Source organism: Eretmochelys imbricata, chromosome 1, assembly GCF_965152235.1.
Source record: "Eretmochelys imbricata isolate rEreImb1 chromosome 1, rEreImb1.hap1, whole genome shotgun sequence".
NCBI lineage: Eukaryota > Metazoa > Chordata > Testudines > Cheloniidae > Eretmochelys > Eretmochelys imbricata.
Window position 1 is genome coordinate 302,731,381 of NC_135572.1, and position 19,193 is coordinate 302,750,573.

Genomic DNA, 19,193 nt, shown 5'->3' on the forward strand with positions numbered 1-19,193 from the left:
TTTACAATTTTATTTTGTAGCCCAGAAGACAGACCTGCTCCAATGAGTGCTTCAGAAATCATTTTTGCAATAGATCTCCTTCCACTGGAGAATCCTTCTCCAGCTATAGAAATGATTGGTGAGTATTTGCTAACGCTTTACCCAAATTACCATATAAGTTTTAGCATTGTAGATGCTGTAATTGCAGTTAAGGGATGCTTTCATTTATATTTTATTACCCCCAAATACATGTAATTTTCTTACGCTCATTGCTAAACAAAAGCCTGCATTTTTCCTTTAAAATCTGGTATTGGAAATGGAGACCTCAGTTCAGCAATCCATCCCTGTTCACCAAAGCATGTGAGTACATGCTTAAGTCTCACTGGTTCGAATAGAATTTAACTACATGCTTAACTTAATGCTTTGCTGAGTTAGATAAGACCAATATTAGTTGACTCTCAGAATAATGAGAGAACACTATTCAGAGCAAGGGCAGAGTTTAAAAAAAAAATTAGGTTGCTCATGCAGCAGAGAAAATCTTCTGTTGTTGATCTATCTTGGCACAGAGAGGAGTACTTTTCCATCTCCCTGAACCATCGTTTGCTAAATGGCCCAGTACTTTTAAGTCAATAAATAAGGAGATCACAAATATTTTGGGGTTGTTCAGGTGGGTGGTCATGATAAGGGAAAGTTTGGGAACTCCTGATGCATACAAAATGTCTAAAGAAAGAAAAATAATGAAAACCTTGAACACTAGTTGGATAACAAAACAGGGAGAAATTATATGTCATTATTTAGTACTGTATAACTTAAGAAATGCAATTCCTCCTCACTTGTCCCATATAGCTTACCAATACTAAATGTCAGGGTAACCAAGTTTCTTCACTCCTTAACCTCATCACAGACCTTTTCTTCAGGCTGTATATTTGGGAGTCTTCTAGAGGATTGATGAATGCTGAAACTCTACTCTTCTCTTGAGGAGTTCATGAATTTAGAGTCCCATACTCAATTCCTTCATAACCTTATGAGATGTAATCCAGCACATCACTTCCCAAACCTAATCTGTGTGTCTGTTTATGACCCAGTCAAAAGATGTCAGATATTGCATTCTGCTGTCATCTTAGTAATTCCCGCCTTTCCTTAGTATCATAGCTTAACATGTAGCTCTGGGACATTTTTACTCAGTTGTATGTTCAGGTGGGTGGGCATGAAAAAATCTTGAAACTCTAAACATGTAGAAATATTTTAAAACTAATTTAGGAATAATTGCCTTCTAATAAATTTGCTTGTGTCAATTACTGACATGCATAATATCCAAGACTGGTATAATGCAAACTGTTTAAAAAAAGTTCTGAAATTTATCTTGCAGTACAGAACTTACAGAAATTCATACAGTGATCAGACAGAAGAGACGAGAACTGGAATTGTTGTCATCCTCTGTGTTAGCTAGAGTTCAAAGGTAAATAAATGTTTCCTATCCAAAGCGTTCAATGGTTTTAAGTGGATAAAAGTTTAAATGGATACTCAGATTTGAAATCACATTATTCAATTGTTAGAGAAAACTAAAATCTGTTTTCAGATCATAATTTTCTTCATTTTCACAGCTTGTTATTTGCTACTTTTTATGTAAATTGAGACTTTCTATTGTACATCCTGGTACTTGCTTTTCGTGTGCATCAGTGCAATAACCTCGCTGTGCACTGATCTGTGAGCCTACATGTGCCATTTTTCATATGTGTGAGTTTAATTTTATTTTGCATGATTCAGGGAATGTCAGTGGTGGTTGTTGTTGTTGTTTATTTTTAGAATATTCTTCTGATTTAAACGCAGACTACTAAATCTCAAGACTTAAACCTCAACTTTAAACCAGTTAGGCTTACCCTCTCCCATGATTGGTTGTGACTTTCTTCAACCTGGGGAGGAAAAAAAATCCACATTTTTCACCCCATGGTGGATAAAAAATGGGGGAGATGGATGGACCTTGACAGTGTTAGCAAATGAAACGCAAAGCACATTCAATTTCAGTTTCTTCTTCTTTTTCATTGTCTCAGCCTATGACAGAGGTGGGCAGACTATGGCCCGCGGGCCACATCTGGCCTGCGGGACTGTCCTGCCTGGCCACTGAGCTCCTGGCTGGGGAGGCTAGCCCTCGTCCCCTCCCCCGCAGTGATGCCGCCGCGCCACTAGCACTTTGGCCTGCCACTCCTGCTGGGCAGCGCCGGTGGCGTGGCTGGCTCCAGTGGGGCTGTGAGCTCCTGTTGCTCTGAGCAGCATGGTAAGGGGGCGGGGGGTTAGATAAGGGGCAGGGGGTCCCGGAGGGCAGTCAGGGGAGAGGGAGCAGGGGGTGGTTGGATGGGGTGGAGGTTCTGGGGGGTGCCCTCGGGACGGGAAGCGGGGGGGGTTGGATAGGTGTGGGAGTCCTGGGGGGCCTGTCAAGGGGCAGGGGTGTGGATAGGGGTCAGGGGATGGGAAGCAGGGGGTGGTTGGATGGGTTGGAGGTTCTGAGGGGTGCGGGGAGGGGGTGGGGGCCAGGCTGTTTGGGGAGGCACAGCCCTCCCTACCCGGCCCTCCATACAGTTTTGCAACCCTGATGTGGCCCTGGGGCCAAAAAGTTTGCCCATCCCTGGCCTATGACCTTTTAAATTTCGAGATCAGTTATACTGGCTGTGTAATGGAAATGTTCTATAGCTGCTTTGAATAGTTCCTCAGTTTTGTTCTTGTGTGATTCCATTTCTTAATTAGATCAAGCCAGATTTCACTGAGACTGTGCCAATAATGCCATCAGCTCATCTGTCAAATCCCTCCAAAATTTCCTTCAATTGCATTTGTAAGTTTAGTGTCTTTCTGTAGATTCTTTTGAGTATGCTTGGTTTTTTGCATTGAGCAATAGAGGACTTTGATCGAATTTTCACACGCCCTTGGTAGTTCAATGCAAAGGTAGAGATACAATTTTCCTGAGAGCTCAACTGAATGTGATTGCAAATGGGAAGATGGAGCATCAGTCTTTCATTTTCTAACAGCCAAATAGGGTGATAGTTGTTGCGGAAGTCTTATTTTTGGACTTCAGATGTGTTTTACGAGTGTGGTAAGTGTTACTACTTTATCAAAAAGACAGTGCTGAACACACATTCATCATAAATTTTCAAAATAATTGCATGAGGAGTTCTCTCATCTTTTTTTTTCTGTCTTTCAATTCTTTGTTTTCTGAGCAAATGGGAGAGATTTCTTAAACTTCCTTCTGTGTGCTTAGATGACATACATAATCAGCAGTTTGGACATACTTTTCTGCTGTTTAAATTGAAAACAGAATCAACATAATTAAGAATAAAATGAAATCCCTCAATAGATGAGTGTAACTGTTAATCAGACACAAGGACTAACTCAATACCTTGCATTAATATCAGTGTTGATTATTATAGTTTTTCTTTTATTCCTGTATTTTTTCTCTTGCAACTTCTAGTGCTATACTTAAGAGTTATTCTGTCTGGTGGAGTAAACTCAGGGAAAAATACTTCTATCATTTCTTTAAATTACTTATTTGCTATGTAGAGGGCTATTTTGTTTGCATATCACAAGATTGCAACTTTTTTGTCAAGTTGAATTTAAGCCTGTCGTTCGTTGAAAAGTCTTATTGATTGATATTTGCTATTCTTTTTGTTTTTAACGAGAAAAGACAGCTCCTGATAAATCTTATGTTGTAAACCTGCTGGAAGTCTTGGAACAACATGTAACTTAACCATTATAATTTAGATGTTTACTTCATGTGCTGAGAATCATGATAGTATCAAAAATGTCATTTACAGAATCCTCAAACTCACCTTTGCTCTGCTTTTCAATTTCATTAGAAAGTTTAATTCAAAGTCATGCTTGATGTTGAAGAATCCAAAAAAACCCATATGAAATGAGCATGAATTCTTTGTTTTACTACTTATCTCGTTCTGACAGTGTTTGTTTTAGTGTGGAAAAACAGTTTTAATTACTTCAGTTCATTCAATGAATTATTTCCTACTACTTACTTCAGCTCTAGGCATATTGAATGAGAAATTTATACATAGGTGTTTAGTAATCATTTCCCTAATCTTCACTTGCAGTGTTAATCAGCAGATTTCACATTTACTACAGGTAAAACTAGAAATGATCTAGTGAAATCAACCGTGTGAAGGGGAAAAAAAAAAGATGAACTAGCCAGCTTTTATGTTGAACCATGTTGTCAGATATCCTGTTTACTTTCTAGAAGTATCTGGTTTCTAGTCATCTTAGTTCTGTTAAAATTCATAAATCCACCTTGTCTTCAGCACCCGATGACAGTTGACTCTGTAGGCTAGCCACACCACTTTCCCCAGTCACCAGTAACTTTACCCACTTTTCTTTCCCTCTAGATTTCTAGGCAGTTCTGTAACTTTCTTATCGTTTCCTAATAACAAGATCCTTGATGATGTCACCACTTCCCTTTCTATTTTTAGAATAGTTTTCCTTTGCTGATATGAGGTGTTTAGGTTCTAATTTCAGAGTGATACAGAAATTTAAAAAGATAGATCAGTGGATGGTGTGTTTTGGGTTTTGATACCCCACCCTCCAACAACTCTGCCCTCCCCAAGCAAAACCCATCTTGTTATGTCCATTTGTTCTCCATATTAGTGAATATACCAGTATTTGTTAACTTCCCCTGACCGCAGCAAACCAACTTACTCTCCATATAACATGATATGGCACACTGGATTTCTTACATCTGTGGTGGAAACTCCTGGTTCTTCCCTACATCCATAAAAGAAACGTTTCTGGAGAAAATGATAACTCTTCACTCCCCATACTCTTTTTCCAGAACTTCTGTGTCTGAGGGAGAAGGAATCTCTCATCCCTTCACTGTGCTCCAGCCGGAGATGGATTCTCTTAGTAGTATTTCTTCTGCTTAGCCAATGGAGGGGAGATTATTATTGGACTGACTGTGAGGGCCTACAGCAGGACTCTGGATTTTTCTACTGAAACCTTGCTTCAGGTTGTTATGTCTGATTTCATCTAAAGGATTGTAGGGAGTTAGTTAGTTTGGCTTTTGTCAATGAATAAGGGCTCCTGAAGAATACATCTTTCTGGGAAAGAAAGCCTACTCATCAGCTTTGACTCTCTGTGTCACTAGCTATGAGGCAGTCCTAAGTATAATGTTTCATTTGTCAGCATGGTGAAACATGATATTACATGCTTAGTACATTAAATGACATTGTTATATCTTATTTTTCTAAAGTTCTTCATAAACCATTGTACCTTTTTCATTGCTTCATTGTTTTTTAATATTACAGAAGTCCCTTCGTGTTTTGTGAAGCTGAAGCGGAAACCTTTCTTCTTGCTTCCAGTGTAATGCCAGGGACTGTTTTTCCAACATATACCACGCCTTTGGAAAATTTTGGTAAACTTTTTTTTTTGTAAGTTTTATTTATGGTTCATATAAACTGTTGTCCCACTATGATTCTCTAAATTAGATGAAGTGTTCAGTTATAAAGAAAAATTGTAATCAGATGCAGTACAATTAGTAAGCTTCAAACCCAGATATTTTCATAATCAATTTTCAAGGTTAAAATTTAGGAGGTAAACTGTTGTGCCAGTTTCCAAATAATTGGTCAGTTACATAAAACACTTGTTTTCTTCATTTAGGGAAGAGCAAAATGTTTTCTATATAAAATTTTCTTCTGTATATCAAAATTATATGAATCTTATATTTACTCTTGTAACCTTATCAAACTTGTCGAAAGGATGGATAGCAGCTTTGCTGATATGTTTATATATTATTTAACAACCTAGACTGTCAGTGCTCTATTAAATGTTGTGAAGGAAGCAATCTTGTACAGGAGCAAGAGGAGTGGTTTAGATTAGTATTTAATTGATGGGGCACAGCCCATCACCAAAAGGTGAGGGGGGAAAACTGGCAGAATTGTTTTGATCTTTAAGATCCAGTAGGAATTTGGGGCTGGGGCAGCAGTGACGGAGCATACTCTCCCTCCTGCTGCGGTAACTGCCATCTAGTCCCTGCTCTAGTCCCTTCTGCCCTCAAACCCAGTTAGAACGGAGATCTTCCTCCTCCCCATAACCTGCACAGCTTTGAGACGTGGGGAGCAGAGCTTTCAGAGACAGCAGAACTATCATCAAAACCTCTTTGAAGCAGTATTGCCTCAGAGCGAAGTGCTGGGCAAGCAGAGAGAGACTTTGGGCCTTCAATGCTAGCGGCAAAAGCAGGGAAACAGCTACCAAGGGACAAGAGGAGGGGGTGAGAACAGCTCCAGCAGTAAAAGTACAAAATTGTAGCAAGCAAAAACTTTACCCCTCTCTTGGGTGGGGGGAGGGAAAAATTGACTCTTCAGGGCTCCAGTGTTTAGCAGTGCAAGTTAACTGGCTCTCTTTCCCCTCACTCCTGTCCATGTTCCTATCCTGCATCCAGTAGTGATAGGAGAACACGTTAGCTGGATGCCGCCGCTAAAATTCTCAGTGACTAAATAGTTAATATTGACATTTAAATTATAACCATTTTCAACTGGGTGTCAACTTTGCAATTATTAAAGCTATATAATGTCCCTCAAAGCTATTGTTTCACTCCATCTGCAGATTCAGGAGCGCATTTCAGTAGTTCATATTTTAAAGGCTTTCTTCACCTTAAAGGGGGTAGAAACTTAAGGTTTGTCCACACCTGGGAGTTATACCAGGATAGCTACAGTTTTATAGTTGTTCTGCTATAGCTGTGTTGGTCAATTTCGCCATACAGCCAAGCCCTTAATGTGCTTTAAATTAAACTCAGACAGAAATTGGAGCCAGTAGGGAGAAATTTGGGAGAAACGTAAAAGTTTTATTATTGATTCTACTTTTAAAATTGGGGGAGGGGAGTACATTTAAATATAACTTGAAAAATTGGTTAACTTTCATACACTTCCTCTCTTTGGGGCTGGTCCTATTTTGTGGTTGCAGATATTTGACTTAGGAACTTGATCCTCTTAATTGAAGGTGGGGTCAGCAATTAAGAAAAGGGCTCTTCTCAGGATGCTTAGGGACTGCCCTTCAGTGATTGAGATGTGGCATAGGAAAGCGCATGATTCCAGCTGCTCTTTTTTTAAACATGGAGCTAGGTTGATGGGAATCCGCTGCAATGGAATGTGGGAGTGCTAGACTTCTCCCCTGAAGTGACGGGCTTCTCTATTAGACTGCACCAAAAGTAGAAGTGTATACATTTTTTATTTGAAAAGTTAATGAAATAAAATATTGAACATTATTTTATTTAAACAGGTCCCAAATTGTTATTCATATTGGGCCTAATTAGGGTTGATAACGCTAGCAACTCTTCAAGTGTTGTTGACACTGCATATACCTAATGCAAGACAGGGAACTAAAATCTTTCACATTGCCCACTAGAAGAAGCACAAAATACTGAGTTCGGGTCTTGCCAGGGAAATAAGAGGAAATGATTTTCACACCATTTTAAAATTAAAAAATCTGTCTTTTTTTTTATCATGCCTATTCATTTGTTCTCTTTATTAGAATTCAATTTAGTATTTACAAGTATTTCACTGACTTGAAAAGGGAGCTTGGACGGACACCCACGAGATGTTCATTTATATATACCTATGCCTTGTCTGAACTAGAATTTAAAGATGTTCTTAGCTAACACATTTTAATAGTCTAATGTGAACAAGGCGGTGTAGGTTTTAATGCATGCTGAATTGGGAGAATTGAAATTTACAGAGCAACCTCATCAAGACAAGACCTTAAAGAAAACATTGTCAGACCTAATCCAGGTTTTCACCATTCAGGATGTGAGTTCTGCTTGAAGACTTTCTTAGGCCTGGGTCTATGCTATAAACTTCGGGTATTATAATAATTTACAGATGTGAGGTTTTTACAACATTTTTATATAGAGACTGCTTGCTTGGTGATATCATTTCAAATAGCTTTAGTCACTTGGTATTCCTTCTAAGAGTTTGGGATCTCCATTTAATATCCATTTGGTTTCCTCTTCACCTTAAACACATATTCCTTATAGTAGTCACCTGTCACAACTTGTCACCTGTTGTGGCAGATTCTGTCACTGGAAATATTTTAAATCAAATTTTTTTTCTAAAAGAGGTGCTTTAGTTCAAACTGAAAATAATTCAGGATATTCTTATTGTGGAGCTGTCAGGAATTTTTTTAAATAGTTTGTTGGTTAGAAATTGCCAATTTGTGGAAACCAAAACTTTTCCTGTGGAAAGGGCTTTCAGGTCCAGGATGGAATTTCAGGGGAGAGAGAAGATCCAATAGTCAGGTGGTTAGGACACCCACCTATATTGTTAACGGTTTCACTGCTGATCATTGTAGCAAAAAAAGCAAATGTACCTACCACCCCGCATGCTTTCCTGGGTGTTAGAAGTCCCCACTGTCCCTTTTCCAGCTACCAAAACCTCCACTTTGTTATGACAACTTTTAGGCAATGCCAGTACAAAAATATGTGGCACATTGAAAATTCAAAATTATGGGCAATGCAGAGTAAAGGGAATATAGTATCATACCAACAAAAAGGGTACTGTGCTTCTTATAATATTTTTCATATTACTTCATTTTTAAATTTGCCAGAAGCTACTGCAGAATTTGTTGTCCACTGTTAGTCACTGTAGTGCTGCAGAATTCAGGGAGCCTTGCAACAGAGTTTGGGTGCTCCATGGCAAAGTGAAATTAGAGTCCTATTTATAAACTGTGAATTTAAGATTTTATTAGGAGTTATGCTATTATTTACATTTGTTAATTAACCACTTTTCATGTGGTAATTCACAGTTGCATTGATGCCCATTTAAAAAATGCATCTTGCAGCAGCATTGAACGTTAGCACTCTGGAGCTGCAATAAGTCTTATGCTTGAACTGGCAAATTCTGCTGTAAATTAGCCACTATAGGTGGTGAACAGTACCTTTTTTTTAAATGGCATTCATTCTAACTCTTCAAACGGTAATAGTAAGACTCACTGTGGTGAAACATGGTTGCTTGTTTTGTTTTTGAATGCAATTGCTACCAGGGAGCCTTGCCAGTACATCTCCAAAATGTTAGTCTATTTCTCCTTTTGAAGAAACAGTATAAATTGGACAAAATGCTAGATTTTAGCCCTGGAGGTATCTTAGCCCAAAATTTATATTGTGCTACACATCAATATCTGTTCTTCATTAAACTTAAAATACCACGTTTGCATTCACATTACATTTAATTAATATATTACTAAATTTACTTTTTTATATTAGATCCTTCAGGAAAGAGATATGCTGTTGCATGTACACAGGAAGGAGAGGAGAAAAAACAAGCCTCTGGCACATCTGGTACTAGAGGAACAAGAAAGAAGACTGCGAATACTACTCCTAGAAGATCTGCACGGAACAGAAAACCTGAGACTATGACTCAATCTCGCAGCTCACCAAGATCAAGTAATTCTGGATGTGATGCCCCCAATGATGATAACTCAACTATAAATGTTCCTTCTGCAGAATCAGAAAAACCACTCTCAAAACGAAAGTCTAAAAGAGGAGTTAAACAGCAGGTACCTTTGGTTAAAAAGAAACTTAGAAGTTCTCTGCGTTCTGAAAAATCATCCAGTGATTCAGTGGAAGATGACGAAGCTGCGGAGTCTGATACACATCCAATATTAGATAAAGACCACCTGTCGGATATTGAAAGTAGTAACTCTTGCCTTATGCACAAAAATAATGCAGAAACAGAGTCTGCTAATGGCTTGGAAAGCTGCAGTGAACATGTAGAGAGTGAGGATCTTACAAGAGACTGTGACAAAGAACAGGATACCCTAGAAAATTCAGATTCAGGTTCTTATATCCAAGAACCTCCTGTGTTAACCTTAGAGACTCAGAAATGTGAAATAAAAGATGTTAATAAAAATGTTACAGATTTTGAAAGTAAAGATGTCTGTGAAAATATTCCTGAACAAATAGAACAACCAGTGGCTAGTCACGGAGATCAATTACTTGAGGATTCAGTAACATCTACAAAAGTAGATCAGACATTAGATAATCCCCAAGATGAATCGTCTGAGTATCCAGAATCTGTGGCAAAAGTAGATCCATCTTTAGATAGCCCCAGAAATGAACTGAGTGAGCATCCAGAATCCATAGAAATTGATGATTCTGAGGACAAAGAACAGTCAGCAAATCGTAACACTGAAGATACTGAGAACATAAAAACTGTTCAAGATACTGAAACAGCTGTATTAATAAATAATGTTTCTCTAGACATTAACAAATTGGACCAGTCTTTAGAAGAGGAGCCCAAACCTGTATGTGAAGAGGCCAAAACTACAGAGTTACTCAAGGTGAATGTTGAACAATCTAATAAACGTTTTAGTGAGGATAACAGTGAAATGATACCAATGGAATGTGACTCATTTTGCAGTGACCAGACTGAATCTCAAATTGAACAGCCACCACCGGTTGATAGTATAAAACAAGAGGAGGCAAGCTCATTGCAGCAAGATTCCGAAAACTGTGTATCACACTCAGGTCTTTCTGACAAAAAAGATGAAGCTTCTTCTCACGAAACAGAATGCTCAACAGAATTTAAAAAAGATAAAAAACCTCGAACTAGAAGGTCTAGATTTCACTCTCCATCAACAACTTGGTCTCCTTCCAGGAGAGAGGGTGGGAAATCTCAGTCACCATCTCCCAAAAGGGAGACTGTCAAGGAGGGCAGTTGGTCTCAGTCACCCGAAAGGGAAACTGCCAGGGAGGGCAGGCGATCTCCTTCTCGGTCTCCAAAAAGAGAGACTGTCAGAGGGGGCAGGAAAACACCATCTCGGTCTCCTAAAAGGGAGACGGATAGGGAAGGCAGAAGATCTCCTTCTCGGTCAAGAGTTAAAGATTCCTCTCCAAGGCAAAAATCTAGGTCTCAAAGCAAAGACAGGGATAGTGACAGAGATGGACAAAGGAGAGATCATGACAGAGAGAGAAGAAATAGGAGATGGTCAAGATCCCGGTCACGATCTAGATCAAGATCCAGATCAAGAACAAGAAGTAAGGGTCCTTCATTCATTAGGAATGAGAGAGATGGTCACTCTCCTCGGTGGAAAGAGAGATGGACAAATGACAGCTGGAGAAGTCCCAGAGGAAATGATAGATACAAAAGAAGTGAACAGGAGAAACAGAATGAAAATCTGCAAAAAGAAAAAGACCATACAGACAAAAGTACTGATGAGCAATGTTCTTCTGAAAAGCATAAGAATGATTGTCCAGACTGGGTAATGGAAAGGATAAATTCTGTTCCTGAAACTAGGAGCAGAGAGAGAGACAAATTTAAAGATCCACAATGGGAAGAAAATAGACATGATAATTCAGGACATTCTTGGAATAAAAACTTTGGTTCAGGTTGGATTTCAAATCGTGGCAGAGGCAGCCGTAACAGAGGTGGCCGTGGCAGAGGCGGTTTTATGTATGGAGACCAGAATGAAAACCAATGGCAAAATAGAAAACCCCTCTCAGGAAACTCAAATAGTTCCGGGAATGAGACTGCAAGGTTCCCAGAACATCAACCATACAGGCGTAAGAGTGAACAAGATTTTTCTTTTGATACGCCTGCTGATAGGTCTGGGTGGACATCTGCATCTAGTTGGGCTGTAAGAAAGACTTTACCTGCAGATGTACAAAACTATTATTCAAGAAGAGGGAGAAATTCCTCAAGTCCACAGTCTGGATGGATGAGGCAAGAAGATGAGACATCTGAGCAAGGTATTCATTTTTATCTGATTTTCATAGTATTTAAATGGAGAAAATGCCCCCCCCCCCTTTTTTTTTTAAGAATACTACAAATCCTGTGTGAATTTGACACTGTCACTTTACTGTTCTGTGCAGCAAAGGCTAACTAGTAGTCACACAACAAACAAAATTGGCAAAGCCTACTATGAAGGGAGGCCTTTTTTTCTTCACCCCTGTTTGTATGCTACAAACACTGTTGGGCTGGATGTTCAGTAAATTAAGAACTGGACTTTGAGTCTTCAGGACTAGGGTGCAACCAACCAAATATGTTCCTCAAGAAAAAGAAAAAACATCCATGTATATGTTTTGCTCATTTGAGTTTACACACACTGTGGTATTGTTGGTACAGAATGAACATAGAGAAATGTAATGAACTACTTACTGCCTTTTTTTTTAAAGGGTGATTTCTTCAAGGAAGACTTAATAGTTACCAATGAAAACATATACAAATTATAGATTTGATCATGTGTTAACTTGATTGCGCTAACTATAATGTAGCAGTCAGCATTTTTAGAGTGAAACTGGCTTTCATGTTATAAAGTATTTATAAATCCAAAAATGTCTCATGCTCTTACTAATTAGCAGATGGCTCTTGACTGACCTAAAGGGAGTCCTTGTTTACCCCATCTTGATCCTTTAGTTTTTGACATCACAATTATCACTGTGCACAGACTGTTGCAATAAACATAGGATTATTATTTAATTACAAGAGCAAACAGACAAAGAAGTCCTCATTTGTACAGAAGATAATTTTTTCAGATATACACAACTACAATAATATCAAAGGGCATTCAGAGAACTAGGAGTAAATAAAACATTTTATATAAGTATTACTCTTTTCCATATTTGTTACAGTGAACATCCCCACCCAGTGGGACTGTAATATCATTTTCACTGTTTCTTGTTAAGTTCATAAAAATATTCTGGGCTGAATAAACTATGCAGTAGAAGGCTGAGGAGTTATTAGCTCAGGATGAGGTTAATTCTGAATTAGTGGAAAGCTCCCTCAAGTTACTGATACTCTGAAATTGTTATGAAATATGTGAATTAAAAAATGTAAGCTACAGAACACAAATGGGATGTTACATAAAACTTACAAAAAAATTCCTACCTTTGCTCTCGTCCCTGTTTCTTCACCCATTTTTTTCTTTCTCCATCTCTATTCCTAATCCCTATTTCCTACATGTCCATAAAATCCCCTTCAAAATAGCCCAGTGTATTTTTGTTGTTAACTGAATTTGGAGGTAGAGGATTAAATTCTTCCATTATAAACTCAGTAATACGGAGCCATGTTGGCCTATAGAAAAGGAGGCATGTGTAGGGAGGGTGAGGCATAAGAGGAAAGGTCAAATCTTGATCTCCTTGAATTCAATGACGCAGTTCCCACTGATTTCAATTACGTACAAAGAAGGAAAGTGAGCCAATGGATTTTTAAACAGTGCTGCAGTTTCACAGTCCCAGCTTCTTAGCTTTTGGGGGTTTACTACTTATATGTCAATTTCATTTTTTTTTTAATGTATTTATTGCCTTCTGTTGAAGGGGGAAGTAAAGTTGAGGTTAACACTTATTTATTTCTGGCACGAAGTGTGACCATTGTGAGTAAGGGAGCATATCACTATCGTATACAGTTAATATTCCTGAAGTCTGGATAATAAGCACTCTTAGCCAATCAGAGTATAAATATCCTTATACTATAGAACAGTTATTAGAAATAACTATAGCATGGTTGTGCAAATCAGACGCCCAGAATTGCATACATGGGCAAATGTATGCTTATGTTTCAGTAGTGACAGTTTGGGTGATGTGTGTTGCATTCCTGCACTTTGACTGTAACAAATTTTAAGCTGTGGTATAAATGAGTAGTGGGGGAATTCAAAGCAAAGGCTCTCGGAGCAACCTAAACTTTGTGACTCCTTAAACCTCTAAATTGGTGTTTCTTGGGGCGTCTCTGTTCTCTATAGAAATATGTATTTTGTACTTTAAATATTCTGTTCTTTTAATAGATCCAAACCTCAAAGACCAAACAAACCAACCAGGTGATGGCTCTCAGCTACCAATAAATATGATGCAGCAACAAATGAATGTAATGCCACAAGTGAACGCACAACACCAGCCTATGAATATCTTCCCATATCCAGTGGGTGTTCATGCTCCTATTATGAACATCCAACACAATCCATTTAACATACATCCCCCGCTGCCCTTGCATCTCCATACAGGAGTACCTCTCATACAGGTAGCTGCTCCTACCAATGTGTCTCAGGGATTACCTCCACCTCCACCTCCTCCCCCACCATCTCAGCAAGTCAGCTACATTGCTTCACAAACAGATGGAAAACAATTGCAGGTATGTTTTTCAGAAATCAAGGTCTAAGCAATATAGCCATAAAACATAGTTAAGCAGTGTTACATCTATCAAGAGTATCTTGTATTAACATACTATAAAACTTGTCAAATATATAGTAACAGTTGGTTCTTCCTCCCCCTGAAAAAAGGTGATAGTGAAGTATTTATGGCGAAATGGATTGGCTCTGAAACCACTTAAAAACGTTAGTCAGAATACACAATTTTTACTCTTTATTTATAGTTCTGTAGCACCCAGAGATGTCAACCAAGAATGGAATGTTGCATAGTTTTCTCATAGTTTGTCCACTATCAAATTGTGTATACACACAAGAGATTTCAATTCTAGTAGTTTTTAGAAATTGGATACTAAATTATTTTGAATATTCTTCCCATTTCAACAGAGTGTTGGCTTTATCCTCTGGGAAAGCTTATATATTTTGTAGTATGAGGAAGCTTTTTTTGTCTCATTTAACAGTCCTCTAAATCAGTGGTTCCCAACCTTTCTGTTGGAGCCCTCTCTTGGGGTGGATCAGCCCTATAATGTCCCCTTGCACCATTTCCTTATGCCGTTGCTTGTGTCTGTTTTTCTTTTCCACTCACCTTTTTTTTCCATGTCTTCATCCTTGTTTCCTTCTAATCATTTTTACTTTTTTTATTTTGGCTTTTTTACCTATTTTGTCTAGTCTCTGTCCTTCCCCTTTGATGCTGTAGTCCCTACCCCATTTCTCCAGTCATCAGAAGTCTCAGTTCTGCTGGAGATAGTGGGGTATATCTTTGTGCCTCACAAAGTTGGTAGTTCCTGTGGTGCTCCAGAGAAGTGACCTTTGGGCTGGTGGCCTGTTGCCTTAGCCTTCAGCTCTGTACATGTGAGCTTCTCCCACAGCCAGTCATGACAGTAGGAGCCACACAGGAATGCTGAGGAACAATGGGTGGCTTTCAAGAGGTTACCTAACACATTACTAGAACACACAGCAGCACGTTTGCAGTGTGTGGAAGTGGATCTGGGGTTCTGCAAATTTTCTCGTCTGTGCTGATCCTCAGCCTTGGCCTGTGACCCCAAACTAATCTGGCATCCTTTCCTCTGCATCCTGGGTTGGGAAACTGTTCTAGATGATGTTCCTTTTCCATTGCTGTCAGTCATTAATATTCACAACCTCAACATCACATAAACAAATGGGAACAACCATAGGAAATACTGACTTATATGAATGAACATGACACATTTCAAATGTTTTGCAGACACAATGGTAAAATACTAGTATAACAGACAATCAGCCTGCATTTCAATTTGGTTTAGGTCTGCTGTCTGAAACAATTTAAAACTAGATTTTTACATTGGGAAATTAAATATTCTAATCCCAGAAGCATGAGAGAGCTGAAGTGTTTCTGTGAACCCTTCACTAATGGAATTGTCCAGTGACTCAATAAATATGACTGTAGAGCCAACATATTTAGTAAAATGTGTTGCTCCAAAGTATGCTGAGGAACTGAGACTCAATTGATGTCTGCGTGCTGCCCCTCTCTATCACTATGGAATGGTGTCTGTGCTGAGTCCTGAATCTGTTAGCACCTTGTAATGCCATTGACTATGAGAGACTGAGGCCTGGTCTACATTTAAATTAGATCAGCCTAGCTATGTGGCTCAGGGTTGTGAAAATGTTGCACCCCAATCATCACAGTTAGGTTGATTTAACCCCCAGTGTAGGTGTAACAGTGTTGACTGAATTCTTCCATCAGCCTAGCTATTGCCTTTTGGAGAAATGGATTAAATATGTTGATGGAAAAACCTCTTCTGTCAGTGTAGGAAGTGTCTATGCTGTAGCGTAGACATGCCCTGAGTTGCCTGAAGGGTCTTTTGGGAATACCTCTCTAATAGATTTGCTCCTTCTTTAGAGAGGGGTTTGAGGGTAGTGTCACACAGTTACTTGTCCTTGTGTGAGTCCTGCAACATTCTTATAAACACTGAATAGGAAGGAAAAACTGGAAACCGCTAGGAAGGTTAAGGATTGTTTTAACTGAGTTCTTGTCATTGTAATGTTGATATCCAGCTCTGTATCTCCTTTTCATTTGAACTCAAATTCTAGTTTCACTACTGCCCAATCTGGATAAATATAAACTGGCTGTGACTCAACCTGCCTAGTACATAAGTGATGCTTGTATGGAGAAGTGTTTGGAGCAGCAGGCAAGAGGCAGCATTTGCACCAATAGGAGCTGTTGGCACCATTGTTATTCCCTGATTCCAAGGAAGCAGCAATGGTCCATTGTGCCTTTCGCTGATATCTCAGAATGGCTTTTCCCCGGGTGTAGACTTCAGTCGTCATTTGATCTCTTCTCGTCTTGACTGAGCACTAGCTATGGCTACCCTTGAAGTTCACAAGAAGCTCCATCTCTTGCGAAACACAGAAGCAAACCTTCTCAGACATATGGACAAACATTCTGTCACCTAAGCTCAAGCACTTGCTTAAGCTCTCATTTTTGTGTATGCATTTCAAAGTGTTGGGGTCTAGGAACTGATTTACCTAACAGACACATTCCTGTACATGGCTATGAGAGCCAAAAGTGTCTGGGAAGTACCTGCCTTCAGAACTTAAATTTGAAAATGTCCATTTCCATTTGTAGCACCGTTCTTGGGAATTCTTTCCCAGTAGGTAGAAGTCCACCAGAGCCAGGGTCTAGCAACTTTAATGATATGATGTAAGGTGCATTTATTTTGTTCAGGATTTCATTAACTGTTTTTGTTCTTATGTGTGTTAATCTTTATATAAAAGTGGCTGACTGCTATAGCAACAGCTGATGTAGAAATTAGCTGCTAAACCCAAGTACCTGTGGTATTCGTGCATTTATTACACTTGCTGAGAGTTCTAGAAAGTAACAGTTATTGAATATCTGAAGAATAATGTATTAACTGCTGGTAACTTTTTAAAACAGGGTATTCCTAGTGCTCCTCATGTAAGTAATAACATGAGTGCACCACTCTTGCCTGCTCCAACAGCAGTCCTGGGAAATGTGGGAACAGTTCAGGGACCAAGTTCTGGTAATGCAACATCATCAAGTCACATCAAAACCTCTAATGCTGCTGTAAAATTTGCAGAAGGCAAAGTAAGTGTTACGGTGGAAGCCAGCGCAGATAGCTCGAAGAAAGACCAGGCAAGTTCAGAGTTGAGAGCAATATATATAAATCTACAGTGTTAAAAATTAGAGAACAAATGTGTCGACCTCCTTTTTAATGTATGGGATACTTATTGCTGTCATCCTTAAACTTCCATGGAAACTCTATAACTACAAGCAAATTAACTTAATTTTTATCTAATAAAATATTAATACTTTTAGAGTTGCACTTCTGTAAGTACTTTAAAATATTTTAAAGTGTAATTAATTAGTACGGCCACGTTCTGCTGCAGATAGGTATGTGTGGTTCTCATTGACACCTGTCGAAGCTGGTTGTGTGTTCAAATATTAGGGCAGAACTTTGGCCCTGGTTCCGACAGCATTAGTTTAAGAGAAACTTTCAGTCTGCAAAGCCTTTCTTACTTTGATTGTTAGAATTAACTTGAAATAATCTTTTTATGTTTAAAAAAAAAAATTGCACACGTACTTAGCTAAAAATCAGGTCTTTTTCTTTTGACAGAAATTATTAATTCAAGAAAAAGCAGCACAAGAGGTAAAACTGGCTATTAAACCTTTCTACCAGAATAAAGATATTACCAAGGAGGAGTATAAAGAGATTGTGCGGAAAGCAGTAGATAAAGTAAGTTGTATTGAGGAATGACTTTTTAATAGTCTAAAAATATACATACATTAATATTTTAATTGATTCCGCCCTCTTCCCACCTCCCAGCAATATTGGAAAAAGGGTGATGAGTTGAGGGTGCTCAGCACCTTGCAACATCAGGTACATTTGTTCATTCCATAGACAAAATTATAACAGTGGCGAGTAGGTAGATATTGCCTTATTAAATTAATAAAACAGCCTTCCTGATTTAAGTTTTGCCCATCTTGGTGAAAGTAAGCATTATTTATCTGTGAGTGACTCTTTACTGACAGCTGTGAAGCATTGACAATGGTGTGTGTGTTTGTGTGTGTGATACATATATTTCCTGTTGTAGGTTTGTCATAGCAAGAGTGGAGAAGTCAATTCTGCAAAAGTGGCGAATCTAGTGAAAGCATATGTAGACAAATACAAACATTCACGGAAGAAAAATCCGGAGGAAGCAGTCTCTGCTGAAAGAAAGAGAGAATAAAATGAAAAAGAACTGAAAACATGGTCAAGATTAATCTGCAAAGTGCAATTTCAACATGAACCATTAACTGAAGATTATACAATTGATTGGAATCTGGTTTTGATAAAATTATTTTTCAATGTAGTATATGTTTTGTTCTAAATAATTATAGATCTAACTGCAACTTCTTTATCCCTTTTCAAAAAAAGATGCTTAAAAGAAAGTAAAAGGTGTAAAGGAGGGTGCATTTTTATTAGGAATGTACGATTGTGTGGATACTAGCAGATGTACAGCATTTTGACTTGAATAATGAAGTGCGTAAAATTAGAAACTTCTAAGTACATTGGTTTTGGAACAGGTATGTACAGTACATGTAATCAGTCAGGTTAAAAGATATTAAAGTAAGATTTTTCTCTTTGATTTTCCCCTAATTATAATAAAGATAATGTATTCCCCTGACAAATATTTCTAGTGTTAACTGGACAGATTGATTGCAGGGGTCAGTGTGTGTATATAAAAAAAAAAAAAAAAAAAAAACAAACACATGGCTATGTCTGAACAGAAGAACTGTTTAGATACACACAAAAAAAAAATTAAACATAAACAGTAAGATTCAGTGTCCAATATCATGGGCGCTGTAATTCTATTGTAACACCAAATAAAGGTTATGCTGCTTGTTTTTGTTTTGTGACTTTTGTTTTAAGATGTTGGGACGAATCTGCTTAATTCTTATGGAAATTAACTGAAGGCTTCATTCAGTTCCAAGAGGTATGGTTCAAGCAACCACAGTACATATCTAATTCTTCCCTCATCTGGTAAAAGGACCTAGGAAATTATCACTCTGTAGGGTTGGATATTCAGGAATATAAGCACTGGGTTTCTATAGCTCTTCAACT

The 19,193-nt window shown here is 38.4% G+C and overlaps 1 protein-coding gene across 7 annotated transcripts in view; it reads left to right on the top strand.

Annotated features, from left to right (window-relative positions):
- SCAF11 (SR-related CTD associated factor 11) overlaps positions 1-18,976 on the top strand; it is a 68,566-nt gene extending 49,590 nt beyond the window's left edge. For 3 of the 7 annotated variants that reach the window (XM_077833839.1, XM_077833846.1, XM_077833868.1), the window contains 8 exons: positions 21-118; positions 1,349-1,438; positions 5,274-5,380; positions 9,221-11,704; positions 13,735-14,078; positions 17,006-17,224; positions 17,706-17,825; positions 18,184-18,976. In XM_077833839.1, coding sequence (XP_077689965.1) covers positions 21-118; positions 1,349-1,438; positions 5,274-5,380; positions 9,221-11,704; positions 13,735-14,078; positions 17,006-17,224; positions 17,706-17,825; positions 18,184-18,318 — 3,597 coding nt within the window. In that variant the 3' untranslated portion in view covers positions 18,319-18,976. The remainder of the gene's footprint in view (positions 1-20; positions 119-1,348; positions 1,439-5,273; positions 5,381-9,220; positions 11,705-13,734; positions 14,079-17,005; positions 17,225-17,705; positions 17,826-18,183) is intronic. The other 4 variants (XM_077833855.1, XM_077833875.1, XM_077833884.1 and 1 more) reach the window with 4 other exon arrangements.
- Positions 18,977-19,193: the final 217 nt, after the last annotated feature.